At 38.0% G+C, this 12441-nt stretch overlaps 1 protein-coding gene across 2 annotated transcripts in view; it reads right to left on the bottom strand.

Moving 5' to 3' along the window:
• Art1 (arginine methyltransferase 1) overlaps nt 1-12441 on the bottom strand; it is a 229299-nt gene that overhangs the window by 104379 nt on the left and 112479 nt on the right. For both annotated transcript variants that reach the window (XM_090386508.1, XM_090386507.1), the window contains one exon: nt 2971-3034. In XM_090386508.1, coding sequence (XP_090242634.1) covers nt 2971-3034 — 64 coding nt within the window. The remainder of the gene's footprint in view (nt 1-2970; nt 3035-12441) is intronic.

Genomic DNA, 12441 nt, shown 5'->3' with positions numbered 1-12441 from the left:
GTATAGTTCCCGTAGTCTCTCGTTGTCTTTTTTAATTGTGAGGTTTCTATCTATTTGGTATCTTTCAAAAATAGATATGATGTTCCTACTTCGGCAATATTGGAGATAGGTATTTATGACCTCAAATTTAATTGGGAGCTTTCCGCTAATTATCTGTAGTGCTGATGTTGATATAGTGCGGCACGCTTTGGTGGATGCCAGAAGGAAGAATCTTTGGGCTTGAGTGATTATTTTGTTAACAGTATGTTTTTGTATACTGCCTGCCCATGCACCTGCAGCGTAAGTTATGATTGGAAGCAGAATGCAGTTGTAGTAAAGCAACAAGGTGCGTGGTTTGATATCCCACGAGGTTCTGGTAATTCGAATTAATTTTCCTGTTACTGTCTTAACTTTCTGGAGTATATATTTTGCATGGGGTATGTATTGCTTTTTACTGTCAATTATTTAATGTCAGGTATTTAATACAGACTGGCCAGGTCTATACTGGAAGAGAATGCCAGCAAGGCCCTTTATATCTAAGGAAGTGAAGGAGCCAGGATATTGAAGGGTCGCCAGAGATCTGTTGACTGTGATATTCACTGGAAATGCAGGAAATATGAAGCACAACCCTTTTAATTTAAATATAAACTTTAATATCAAATATATTAAATTAAATTAATATCAAATGTATTAAATTAAATTAATATTAAATATAAACTTAAATATTTAAATATAAAAATTAATTTAAATATAACCTTAAATATAAGTTAACACTGAACAGAATGTCCCATAAGAAACTAGCAACTTCACTGACACTCCTGATCAAATCATGAACACAAATTTCTGAAGTTTAAAGGTAGCCAGGGTAAGGATTATCTTTGATGAACAAGTAGCCTTTAAACATTTCAAATCACTGAAAAGCCTTTAAATTACACATAGCATCTTTTCCAAAATTTATGTTTATTATTTTCTGGGTATTTATTGCATTCTCCTCTAATTTGAAAGAAAGCTGAAGCCAATTTGCTAGTTCGTACTGGTCTGAAATTGAATATTATGATACTAGTGGAAAATATTTCACCAAAACTGTTGAGGAATAAACATTAACATCGAACTACACTGCCAGCTGAGGTGTCAATGGAATGGACTCAGGTAATAAAATATATTTAAAATTAGTGCACAAAATTCTATTGTACTGTGACAAATATTTCACCAAAACTGCAATGAAACTATTGCTCAACAGTTCCATTATGGAACTTCAAAAAAGAATGATAATTTCGAAAGCCAATAGCAAAATCTCCCCACCCCACCAAAAACAAAATTTTACAGGGGGGGACATTGCAAAAGAAATCAGGTCAAAAGCTTGTTTTCTCTTTGAATTATTCAAGTAGAAAGAGATTTCCAAACAGATGGACATAAGGAAATTATTATATAGATGATATTCACCTAATTTACACTTCTTAATTACAAGTGTTTGAAATTTTGTGGACTCAGTATGAACAGTTTTTATAGGAGTCTGGTAACACATTCCCGGACTCCTATATATGAGGAGTCTGGTAACATGTTACGTCTCAACAGTCTCCTCTGGAATCCATACACTTTTCTCTTGGGCGTCCAGGAATACATCCACTGCAGCAATGACATCACTGTTGGTGGGAAACTGGATACCAGCCAGGTTATTATTATTTATTTAATTTTTATTACTTTTTTTGAAATTAGGAAATAGGTGAAAGTCCAATGGGGGGTTGGTCCAACATTTCAAAGTTGCACTCATGCAGTGCAATATGGCAATGACAGACTTGTGTGTATGTGCACTGTCCTGGAACCAGACTCCTTCACTGAGTTTTCTAGGTTTGCTGATGTTTTCATGTAAATGTAAACTGATAACTGGGGATTCTGTCAGAAATGAGATTAGAGTGGGGATTCTGAGATTACCCCCACATACACACATCAGACTTTCTCCAGTCACTCCAGTAGAGGCAGTGAGATTATACACTAGCTGATCTGGAAGCTTCCTAGAGAGTTAACAACAGATTTGGTCCAGTGGACTATTTAGCGGCATCCTGCGAACACCATTTCGAGCTGTACCCTCAAAATGCAAGGATAATACTGCTACTTCTAAACTGGTAACGAACAATCATCCACTTTTTGAAGTTAGTGGAGATGGGAGAACGATAAAGGCAACTGATGAATTTGACAGAATGTGGTAGAGAGATTTTAAGCCAGAGAAGATTAAAAGGAGGAGATTCCAAATTTCCAAATGGTTTAAGCATGCTCAATGAATGGTTTGAGTGGTTTAAGCATGCTCAATGCTGATGGGATTCTTCCTCTAGCTCAGAAAAATCACCTGAGAGGGCATAAATTTAAATTGAGGAAAGACAGATGTAGGATAGACGTGCGGAAATTTGCCTTTAGCCAGCGGGTGGTTGGTTGGTGGAACAGACTTCCATCCCTTGTGGTGGAGGTTGATAGCCTAAATAAGTTTAAGGCTCAGCTGGACAGGTATTTTGAACGAACAGAGGGGTGAAGTGGAAGTGAGTTTTTTTTTTTTTTTGGCTGATGCTGCATAAGCTTGCTTTCTTGCATCAAATGCCTCTACTAATGCTAATGCTAAGTCTGTCAGATTTTGCCTCTTGTTCACATTGATCAAGTACTTTGTAGAGACTGCATGCCACTAACCTGCTCTATCATATTTTCCAGTTCACTGCAACAACAGGCAGGGAGCAATGCCTGGCTGTTATGTTAAAACACAGATATTAGTGAGTAGCAATAAAGTATTCTATTAAAAAGGTGAAAAGGGTATATGCAATTCATAAAAGATGTAATAACAACATGAATGAATGAAAGCACACTTCAAAATAAGACAATCTATAATGGCGAAATATCTTCGGGTGACTAATACATCATTTTATGTAAAGGCAAAACTGATACAACACACATTTTAAATGAGAAATAAAATTTTAAAAAATTGCCCAACAGCAAAATAATTCTTACTGTTATCTAAATGGTTATCCCTGACAATCCTTTCTGCATGTTCCACAATACTAGAACATTCAATCTGAAATTTAAATAAAAACAAAGCATTAATAAGACAGATTGCTCTTATTATGATTAATAATAATAGTACTTTTATGTACAATAAATACATAAGGTATTTGGAACTGAGAAGTAATGTGGTCCGTTCCACTTATTTTTAGGATTTAGAAGATTTGTCATCTAGACCAGTCATAGTTGCTGAGCTAGTTGCCATAGTTGCCAATAAGTTTCATGAATTGGCAGTTTAAAACATGGATCTAGACCTATACATTAATTCCCCAATTTACGTAAGGGTTGCATTCCCCAGGACGTTATGTAAGTTGGAATTTCACCCATGCTTGTGCAGCACTCGCAACTGTGCTCACTGAATTGATTGAATCAAAAAAGAAATGTTCAACAAACATGTGAATAGAACTATTTATTGTGTTTATTAAATTTTTTATCACATGCACAGGAAAAATTACAAAAGCATGGTATCTAGATCGTATGTATAGCTTAGCTTAATTTTCAGCACTCACCTCATAGTAATCCGTTTAGCTGGTGGAGAGTTTTACCACATACATAGTGGTTATAGGATTCTAATAACTTACAGGGATTATGGGTTTAAAACTAAGTTATGGGATATAAAATTTTTTTTTAAGGAAGGAAAGTGCACCTTCCATTCTATGGTTGCCTAATTAAATGAAGAAGAAAAATAGAAGCTAATAGTCGCGCACGAGCAACTTTCGAAATTCGTCTTCAGCTAGCTATAGTGGGGGGGGGAGAAGAGAACGCGCTTGTGTTATATACGGGTTGGGTTCCCGAAATGCATTTCAGTGCACGTGAAAACTTAATACGTGCTAAATTCCAAATGGGGGAGAAATTGGCAGGAATCTTTTTGTTTAACACGTCGAGCAATGTATGGCACTTAAACCATTCGATGACGAGGGCTTCGTTTTCAAGGATTTTGTAGCTAGAATTTAATTTAACTACTGTGATGGCTAAATCGATGAGTGGGTTGTGATTTTGAGATTGCACGTGTTGTGTTAGTTCTGTACTTGCTGAATTAGTTTTGAAGCTATTAAAGTGGTAGTATGCACGCGTGTTGGAAATTTTTGATGTCCCGAAATTTGCTGTTGTACTGCCTAGTAACATGCTTGGCAATCTGATTGGCATCTAATCAAATATATAATGTTGTTGTAATCTTGTGTCTCGTACTCTTGTGTTGTCTTGTATGAATTGAATTTGGAACTTAATTTGTTATAAGATGTGAATATTAATTCGATATCTGTATTTTTAAAATCTGTTGAAGTCTTCTGGCGTATTGTTGATGATATGGGAGCGCGATAAGGGGTTTATGTATCTTATTCTTGTTCACGTGATTAATAATTTTGTTTGGGTTATTAGTGTTATTATGAACTTTGGTGATGGTTTCTTTTATTAGTTGTGATGGGTATTTTCTGTCAATGAATTTTTTGGTGAGGTATTGCAATTCTACAGATAGGTCTGTTTGTGTGTGGCTATATTTTACAGCGTTGTAATATATAGCCAAACATAAAGCTATATTTTACAATGCTGTAAAAGCTTCTATTTTTCTTAATTTAATTTAATTAGGCAACCATACAATGGAAGGTGCACTTTCCTTTCTTAAAAAACTTTTTATAGCCCATAACTTAGTTTTCAACCCATAATCCCTGTAAGTTATTAGAATCCTATAACCACTATGTATATGGTAAAACTTTCCACCAGCTAAACGGATTACTATGAGGTGAGTGCTGAAAATTAAGCTAAGCCTTACATACGATCTAGTTATTACATTACAACACATAAGGACTCCTTAAAAAATCAAGAGTCAAAAAGCATGGTATTTAAAAAATTTCAAAATTATAAAATTACAAAAAAAGGAGACAAGCATAATGTCAGCAAGTTTTACCTCTCGAGCATCGTTGCCAGAATCGATGTCTTCAGCTGATAAGTACTGCCTCTGTGGAGGCTGAGGACTGTGGAGATTTGGAAGGGATTGGCCACTAAATCTTACGAAAGAACATATTAATAGATGACTGGATAGTGGCTTTTTTCTTTTCATTGTAGATTTCTTTGCAGCAAGCATATCATTTACCCCTCTGTTAACTTTTAAGAATCATTCGATGTCAGGATCCATCTTCTCAAACCTTGTCATTGCCGATGCAATTTCACAAAATGCCATTGCCATCTCTCTCTCTCTCTCTCTCTCTCTGGCGATGAAGCGTCTCGGCTCCTCATTTGGTTCATCTTGAGCTTCATCAGCATTTTCTTCTTTCACTATCGCTGCCTGCGTCAAATTCTTCGTTAGATAATCCCTTCTCTTCTTCCTCTATCAACTCCTCCACATCTTTGGCATCAACCTCCAACTGAAGTAGCTCTGCAACCTTTTACAATCTTATCTGTAATCTCTTCATATGATTCGTCTTTTTTCTTCCGTACGCCATTTAAACAACTTTTAGTAATTTCTGCCAAGGCCTTATTAATGTTTAAGATGGCGTACTAAAAATTACAAGATTTCCAAAAGCCTCTTAGCGTTGAATTTTTCTCACCGCCTACTGCAGATAATACCTGAGCGAATGTTGTGCATAAATAGTATGCTTTTAAATTCAAAATAACACCCTGATCCATAGGTTGGATGAGTGAAGTTGTATTTGGGGGTAGAAATATGACTCTCATTCAAATTGAAATCATTAAGATGCGTAGGATGTCCAGGAATAGAAGCATTATCGAATAGAAGCAAAATCTTGAAAGGAACGTCGTTGTCTTTACAATATTTTTCAACCTCGGTAATGAAGCAGCATTTAAACCAATCCTTAAAGAGAGATATTGTTATACATGCTATCTGGTTCGATCGGAAATGCATGGGCAGGGTGGCTTTATTGATGCACGAGGATTTCCAGAAGGGTACACAAGCAGTGGTTTTAATCTGTACTCTATAGCTGCATTAGCCCAAAGCAAGAGCATGGACCTATCTTTTGACGCCTTGAAACCTGTCATTGTATTTTCCGCTTTGGCAGTGTATGTTCGATCCGGCATTTTTTTCCAATACAAAGCAGTTTCGTCAACGTTAAAAATTTGCTACATTGAATAGCTGCCATCATCAATAATTTTTTCCAACACATCACAAAATTTCTCTGCAGCTGCAGAATCTGCACTGGCGACTTCACTGCATATTTTAAAGTTGTGGGAACCAGTGTGATACTTGAATCTATAAAACCACCCACTGCTTGCCACAAACTTGCGTTAGGGTTCGCCGTACTTATCCTTAATATCTTTATAAATACTTGTTGCTTTTGCTTGAATGGTCATTAGACTGGGGCTCTCGTTTCTGAATCTGATTTTCCATCCAAATTATTAACAGCTGTTCCATCTTTGATATAGCACCCAAACGCTGTTTTGTGATCATTGTTGATCTTAAGTGCATCGATCCTTTGACATGTTCTTTTATATGTGCACTGTCCCGTAAAGTTGTATTCACTGTTGAAGCAGCAAGACCTAATTCTGTGCAAAAAATGACAAACTTTGTCCTGTTTGGTACTTCTTAATCATTTTCATCTTCATTTCTAAATCAATTTTGTTTCGTTTCCTGGCACTACCACCACTTGCACTTTTCATTGGTTGCTTTCCCTTCACCATTGTAATATGTAAATAGGAATGAAGAGAGAAGTTGCTGAAGATATGTTTTTTTATACAATTGAAGATTTCAGTGAAGGGGGAACTCATTTAATTGTAATATCGTAACGTAAAAACCCAAAGAATTCCAGTTATTAGTATTATCGCAAATGCAATAAGATCGAGTATAATACAGGTTTATAATTAGGTGCACTAACAGAAAGGCTCAATAAACTGGAAAGAGCAAATGTTTTTATGGTCATGACTTCCAGAAACGTGCTTCAGAAAACTATCACAAAGGCATTGAAAATTGATTCTTATAACAGGAACATATGATAACGATGAAAGGGTAGTGCAATTTCCATTATAAATATGACCTTTTAGAGAGATAAATAGCTTAGTAATATAGCAAAAATTTCAGCTTCTAAGGACTTGGAACGAATTACAAAAAAAAAAAAAAAAAAAAAAAAAAGCAATGTGTTATTGGGTTCAACATTACGATATTTTCACAATATTCCTACAGGATGCAAAATACACTTCCACGATTTTTTTTTAAGTTTGCACCGGCAGGCAAAAACTTGCACAAAGTCAAATTTCCATACTTCAAGTATTATGTAAGTCGGGGAGTTCCTGTATTCTCATAATTTTAAATTTATTGTAACTAAATTTAGAGGAAAAGATTGGGTGACTAAACGGCATTCTGCTATTAATTTAATTAATTTAGTTGCAACTTTTTCACCTCTGCTACATAAAGAATGTATGTTATTGTTATTCATGTAGAAGCAAATGAAGTAGGTGAATATAACATTTTCAAAATTAGAATATTTGTACTGTGAAATTCACAAGAAAACTTTTGCTAATAAAATCACAATTCCATTAACAAGTACAAATAGAAAATTTCACCAATCTCGCTTTTCTGTAATACCAAACACATTGATATGATACATAAGAACTTCACTTAAATAAAATAACCATTACACAAATACAATAATTTATGTTATAGTCAACCTGTAGACATTTCACTCCGCTGTAAGGTGTATACAAACCACAGTGTACATTGATTATCTATTGTTTTTACAGATGCAGACTTGTTTCTCTATTTTCTGTAAAATACTGAATGGGACACAAGAAGAGATAATCCATATCTATGACACTGTACGAGAATGTCTAAAAATAACATTGGGTTTACGTAACGAATACTTGAAATTTTAACCAGCTATCTATATAGGGTAGTGAAAAAGCATCACCAAAGTAGTTAAATTAATTAATTAAATTGGCATCGTTTTGGTTATATCTCATATTTTTAATGCCTTCGTGAGTTGCCATGGTATTGTACTACCTTGAAAAAGTAACAGTAGTCCTCACCAGTGGGGATGGCTACTGTTACTTTTCTCAGTGGATACCACCACCCAGATGGCACCGTTTCAAAGCTTGTTGGCTTTTCATCAGTGGGTGGGCAGGTACCCTGGTGTTGCAATAGTCACAACCCAGTTATGAAGTATAACTTCACAATATGAGAGAAGTCTGATGATGTGCAGTGATATAGACAGATACAGTCTTCTAGCTCGTAGCATGAGGGCAAAAGCCTCTTGCTACGAGGTAGAATATCTAACAAACACCAATGAGCCAAAACATTATGACCAGCAAGTCGTTATGCAAATCGAAAAAACTGTAGGTAAACTATGGCACGTGCGTGGGCCGGTTTGTTTGTTATTTGGTTTTTAGGAGCATTAGCAACTAAGTCCATATTGCTCCGGGGATATGCGGTGATCATTCCCCGATCTTTCTGCTTCCTCCATATCTGGTGGTCATGGGCTCGAACCCCGGTCTAATCAATAAACGTGTGCTGCGCACTGATGCTCCTGCCCACCTGGCTAAGGAGGTGTCGCGTGGGTCTGTACACAGTATAAAACACACCTGATATTTAGCTCAGTTAATCAGCGTTACCCTTGTTCTTCAGATGGGAAAGGCAGCAGCCTTCAGCTAGTTTGACAAAGGCCATATTGTAATGGCCAGACAACTGGGTCAGAGCATATCCAAAATGGCATGGCTGGTGCGAAGCTCACAGTCAGCCGTGGTTAGTACCTACTGAAAGTGGTCTAAGGAGGGGGAAGTTGGACAAACGCTGCTCATTGATGCTTGAGGTGAGCAAAGACTCTCCTGGCTGGCACGTGGCAACAGAAGGGCGACTGTGACACAACTCGCCGGTAATTGGAATGCTGGTGACGGGAGTAATGTGTCACAACACAGTACATCGAACCCTTTTGAAAGTTCCGAGTGCCCATGCTAACCAGTTCACAGGCGACAGCACCTACAATGGGCATGCGAGCATCGATACTGGATCTTGAGTGATTGGAAAAAGGTCACCTGGGTATGTGTGCGTCGTTTACCTGGGGAAGTGATGGTGCCTGGATGCACCGTGGGACAAAAACAAGCCAGTGGCGGCGGTGTCATGCTTTGGGCAATGTTCTGCTGGGATATCCTGGGTCCGATCATCCATTTGCTGGGTACTGACATCTACCACCTACTTAAGCATCATTGCTGACCAGGTACACCCTTTCATGACAACAGTCTTTCCCTTTGGCAGTGCCATCTTTCAGCAGGATAATGTGCCATGCCACACCGCCCGGATTGTTCGAAACTGATTCATGGAACATGAGGAAGAATTCCAGGTATTGCCCCGGCCTCCAAATTCCCCAGATATCCCATCGAGCATATGGTTTGTGTCGGAACAGCAACTCCGGATTTGTGGCGCCTCAACCACAGACCTTACAGGAATTAAAGGATCTGCTGATTACAATATTGGTACCAAATACCACAAGACACATTTCAAAATCTTGTAGCATCCATGCCTCGCCAGGTACGACTTGTTTTGGATGCATGTGGAGGACCAGCATCATATTAGGTGGGTGGTCATAATGTTTTGGCTCATTGGTGTATCATCATCAGCCATTTTCAATCCACTGCAGGATGAAGGCCTCTCCAAAAACTTTCCAGTTCCTTCTGTTTTGAGCACTGGCCATCCGTTTACTACCCACAAACTCATTTTAGTTCTTTAGTTTTGATACGAATGTCCTTTACTTGAGATTGCTGCCTACTCCACGTGTTTCTCTTCTTATCTAAGTCTGATTCCCAATATAATTCGTTCCATTCTTCGCTGTGTAGTTCTCAGCTTCGCTTCCATTCTTTTGGTAAGTGCCCAAGTTTCACTTCCATAAGTTATGGTGGGGAGTATACATTGATTCATTATTTTACTTTATTGATTCTTTAATGTATACATTACCACCACACCCTTCTGGCATCTCTCATAATGTGGATATAACTTCGCAACTGAGATGGCATATTGTATTATCTACCCGCCCACTGATGACGAAGCCAAAAAGCTTCGAAACGATCGTCTGGGTGGTGGTACGCTGAAAATAAATAACAGTAGTCTTCTCTACTAGAGAAGCGTTATTTATTTGAAGTAATTCAATAGTAGCTATCTTGTTGTGAAGGCAACCACATTATGAGATACAATTAAAACGATGCCTTCTACGCTACAATCGTAGCTCAAATATATGGGTTAACTATGGTGTATTTATACCGATATTATATAGTTAATTATCAAAACCCATAAGGATTATGCCTAGTGCATTTAATTTTCCAAAGCTATTAGTTAAGAAACACAAAATCCAAGGAAGTGAAGCCAGTTGACATCGCTGGACAGTGCAATGTCGAGTCAGTTTGGTGTGACATACGCACTGGGAGATCAAAATTGAGAGTAGGAGTGTGTTTGTTATAGGCCTAATGACTCTAATGAGTATAATAAGAAACTGTACAGGGAAATAGAATGGGCCAGTAAATCAGAGAGTCTTATAATGGGGGATTTTAATTTCCCAGATATTGACTGGAATTTGGTGGCTGATCACTCACACACTAGCAAGGCTTTTGTGGATTTATTGGATGATTGTGCGGGAGGCAACTAGAGGGAGTAATACTCTTGATTTGATTATCAGTAGTGATTCTTCATGCATTAAGAATCTGCAGATAAATGAACCACTAGGTGGCAGTGATCACAGTGTGCTGAAGTGGGATTTACTCAAAGAGGTAACTACCATTAGAGGTAAAGGGAAGGGTTATTGCTTTTGTAAAGGCGACTACGATGGACTGAGACAGTATTTAAATTCTATATAGTGGGACCAACTGATGATGTTACCAACAGCAAATTCAAAATGGGAAGCATTCAAAGAACTTACCTTGGAAACTACTTGGAAGCTACTTTACATACCAACTAAGAAATATTGTTCAAGGTTTAGGCCTAAATGGATGTCAGATGAACTAATGAGACATATGGCAGAGAAGAAAAATGCATGGGATACATACAAATTAACACGTGACACAGAAGCCTATGATAGATACAATTTGATCTGTAACCAAGTTACAAAGGAGGTTAGCCAGGCGAGGGCAGATTACGAGAATTCTTTGGCAAGGGATGCAATGTAAAACAGCAAAGACTTCTTTACTTATGTAAACTCTAGAAGGAAGGGATGAATCAGATTGGTCCATTTGATATCGATGGGTCATCTGTTGATGATCCTGCTCAGGTAGCTAACAAATTAAATGAATATTTTGCATCGACATTCACACATGATGAGTTATTCAGCGAGAGGAATGCCAGAGGTGTATTCAACTCTGACAGCAAGCTAAAGAGTCTGGTAATAACTGAGAGTAAAGTGGAGGAGAAATTGTTGAAGATAAAGACAAGAAAGGCACCTGGGGTGGATGGGATCTATCCAGTTATATTAAAGGAGGCAGCAAAGGAAGTAAGCAAACCCTTAGCCATAATTATGAGAGCTTCCTTGGACTCAGAGGAGGTACCCACAGCTTGGAAATGTGCAAATGTGACCCCAATTCACAAAGGAGGATCAAAGGCTGACACAAGTAATTATAGACCTGTGAATTTAACTTATGTTCCCAGAAAATTAATGGAGGCACTGGTTAACGAAGCACTGCAGGATCATCTAGACGAGACTTCAGTTATAGCTTGGACACAGCATGGTTTTGTTAGGGGGAAGTTTTGACTGACCAATTTGATTGGATACTATGATGCAGTCACAAAAGAACTGGATGCAGGGAATAACTTTGATATTATATACTTGGATCTTAGAAAGGCTTTTGATACTGTTGCACATGGAAGACTGCTGCACAAATTGGAGCAGTGTGGCATTGGAGACAAATTGCTGCTATGGATAAAGGTGTGGTTGAGGGAGAGAAGACAGAGAGTGGTAATCAATGGACACCGCACATCGTGGACCAATGTTATCAGTGGAGTCCCTCAGGGTTCAGTTTTGGGTCCATTATTATTTTCTGTATTTATAAATGATACTGATGATGGTATATCAAGCTTAATGTCTAAGTTTGCAGACAATACGAAGGTTGGCAGGGTTGTCAAGGAACTACTGACGCTATGCTGGTGCAACAGGATCTGGAAAGGTTGAACAGATGGACTGAGAGGTGGCAAATGAAGTTTAACATTGACAAATGTAAAGTACTACATATGGGAAACAGCAATCCCAGAGTAACATATCAACTCTGTGGTACTACACTGACAGTGGCAGAGAATGAAACGGACCTGGGGGTAATTGTGCAGGCAGACATGAAGTTCTCTCAGCGGTGCAGACGGGCTGCAAGAGTGGCTCATGGTGCCTTGTCAATGATATACAGGAATTTTTCTAGCAGAGATAAGGAGGTGATTATTCCCTTGTATAAGGCAACAGTCAGGCAACACCTTGTGTACTGTATACAGGTCTGGAGGCCTCATTTCAAGAAGGA

This window comes from Mastigoproctus giganteus, chromosome 12 (assembly GCF_048544385.1).
Source record: "Mastigoproctus giganteus isolate SK-2022 chromosome 12, ASM4854438v1, whole genome shotgun sequence".
Taxonomy (NCBI): domain Eukaryota; kingdom Metazoa; phylum Arthropoda; class Arachnida; order Uropygi; family Thelyphonidae; genus Mastigoproctus; species Mastigoproctus giganteus.
The sequence above is the reverse complement of the archived record's forward strand: the minus strand, read 5'-3'. Positions and strand labels throughout refer to the sequence as shown.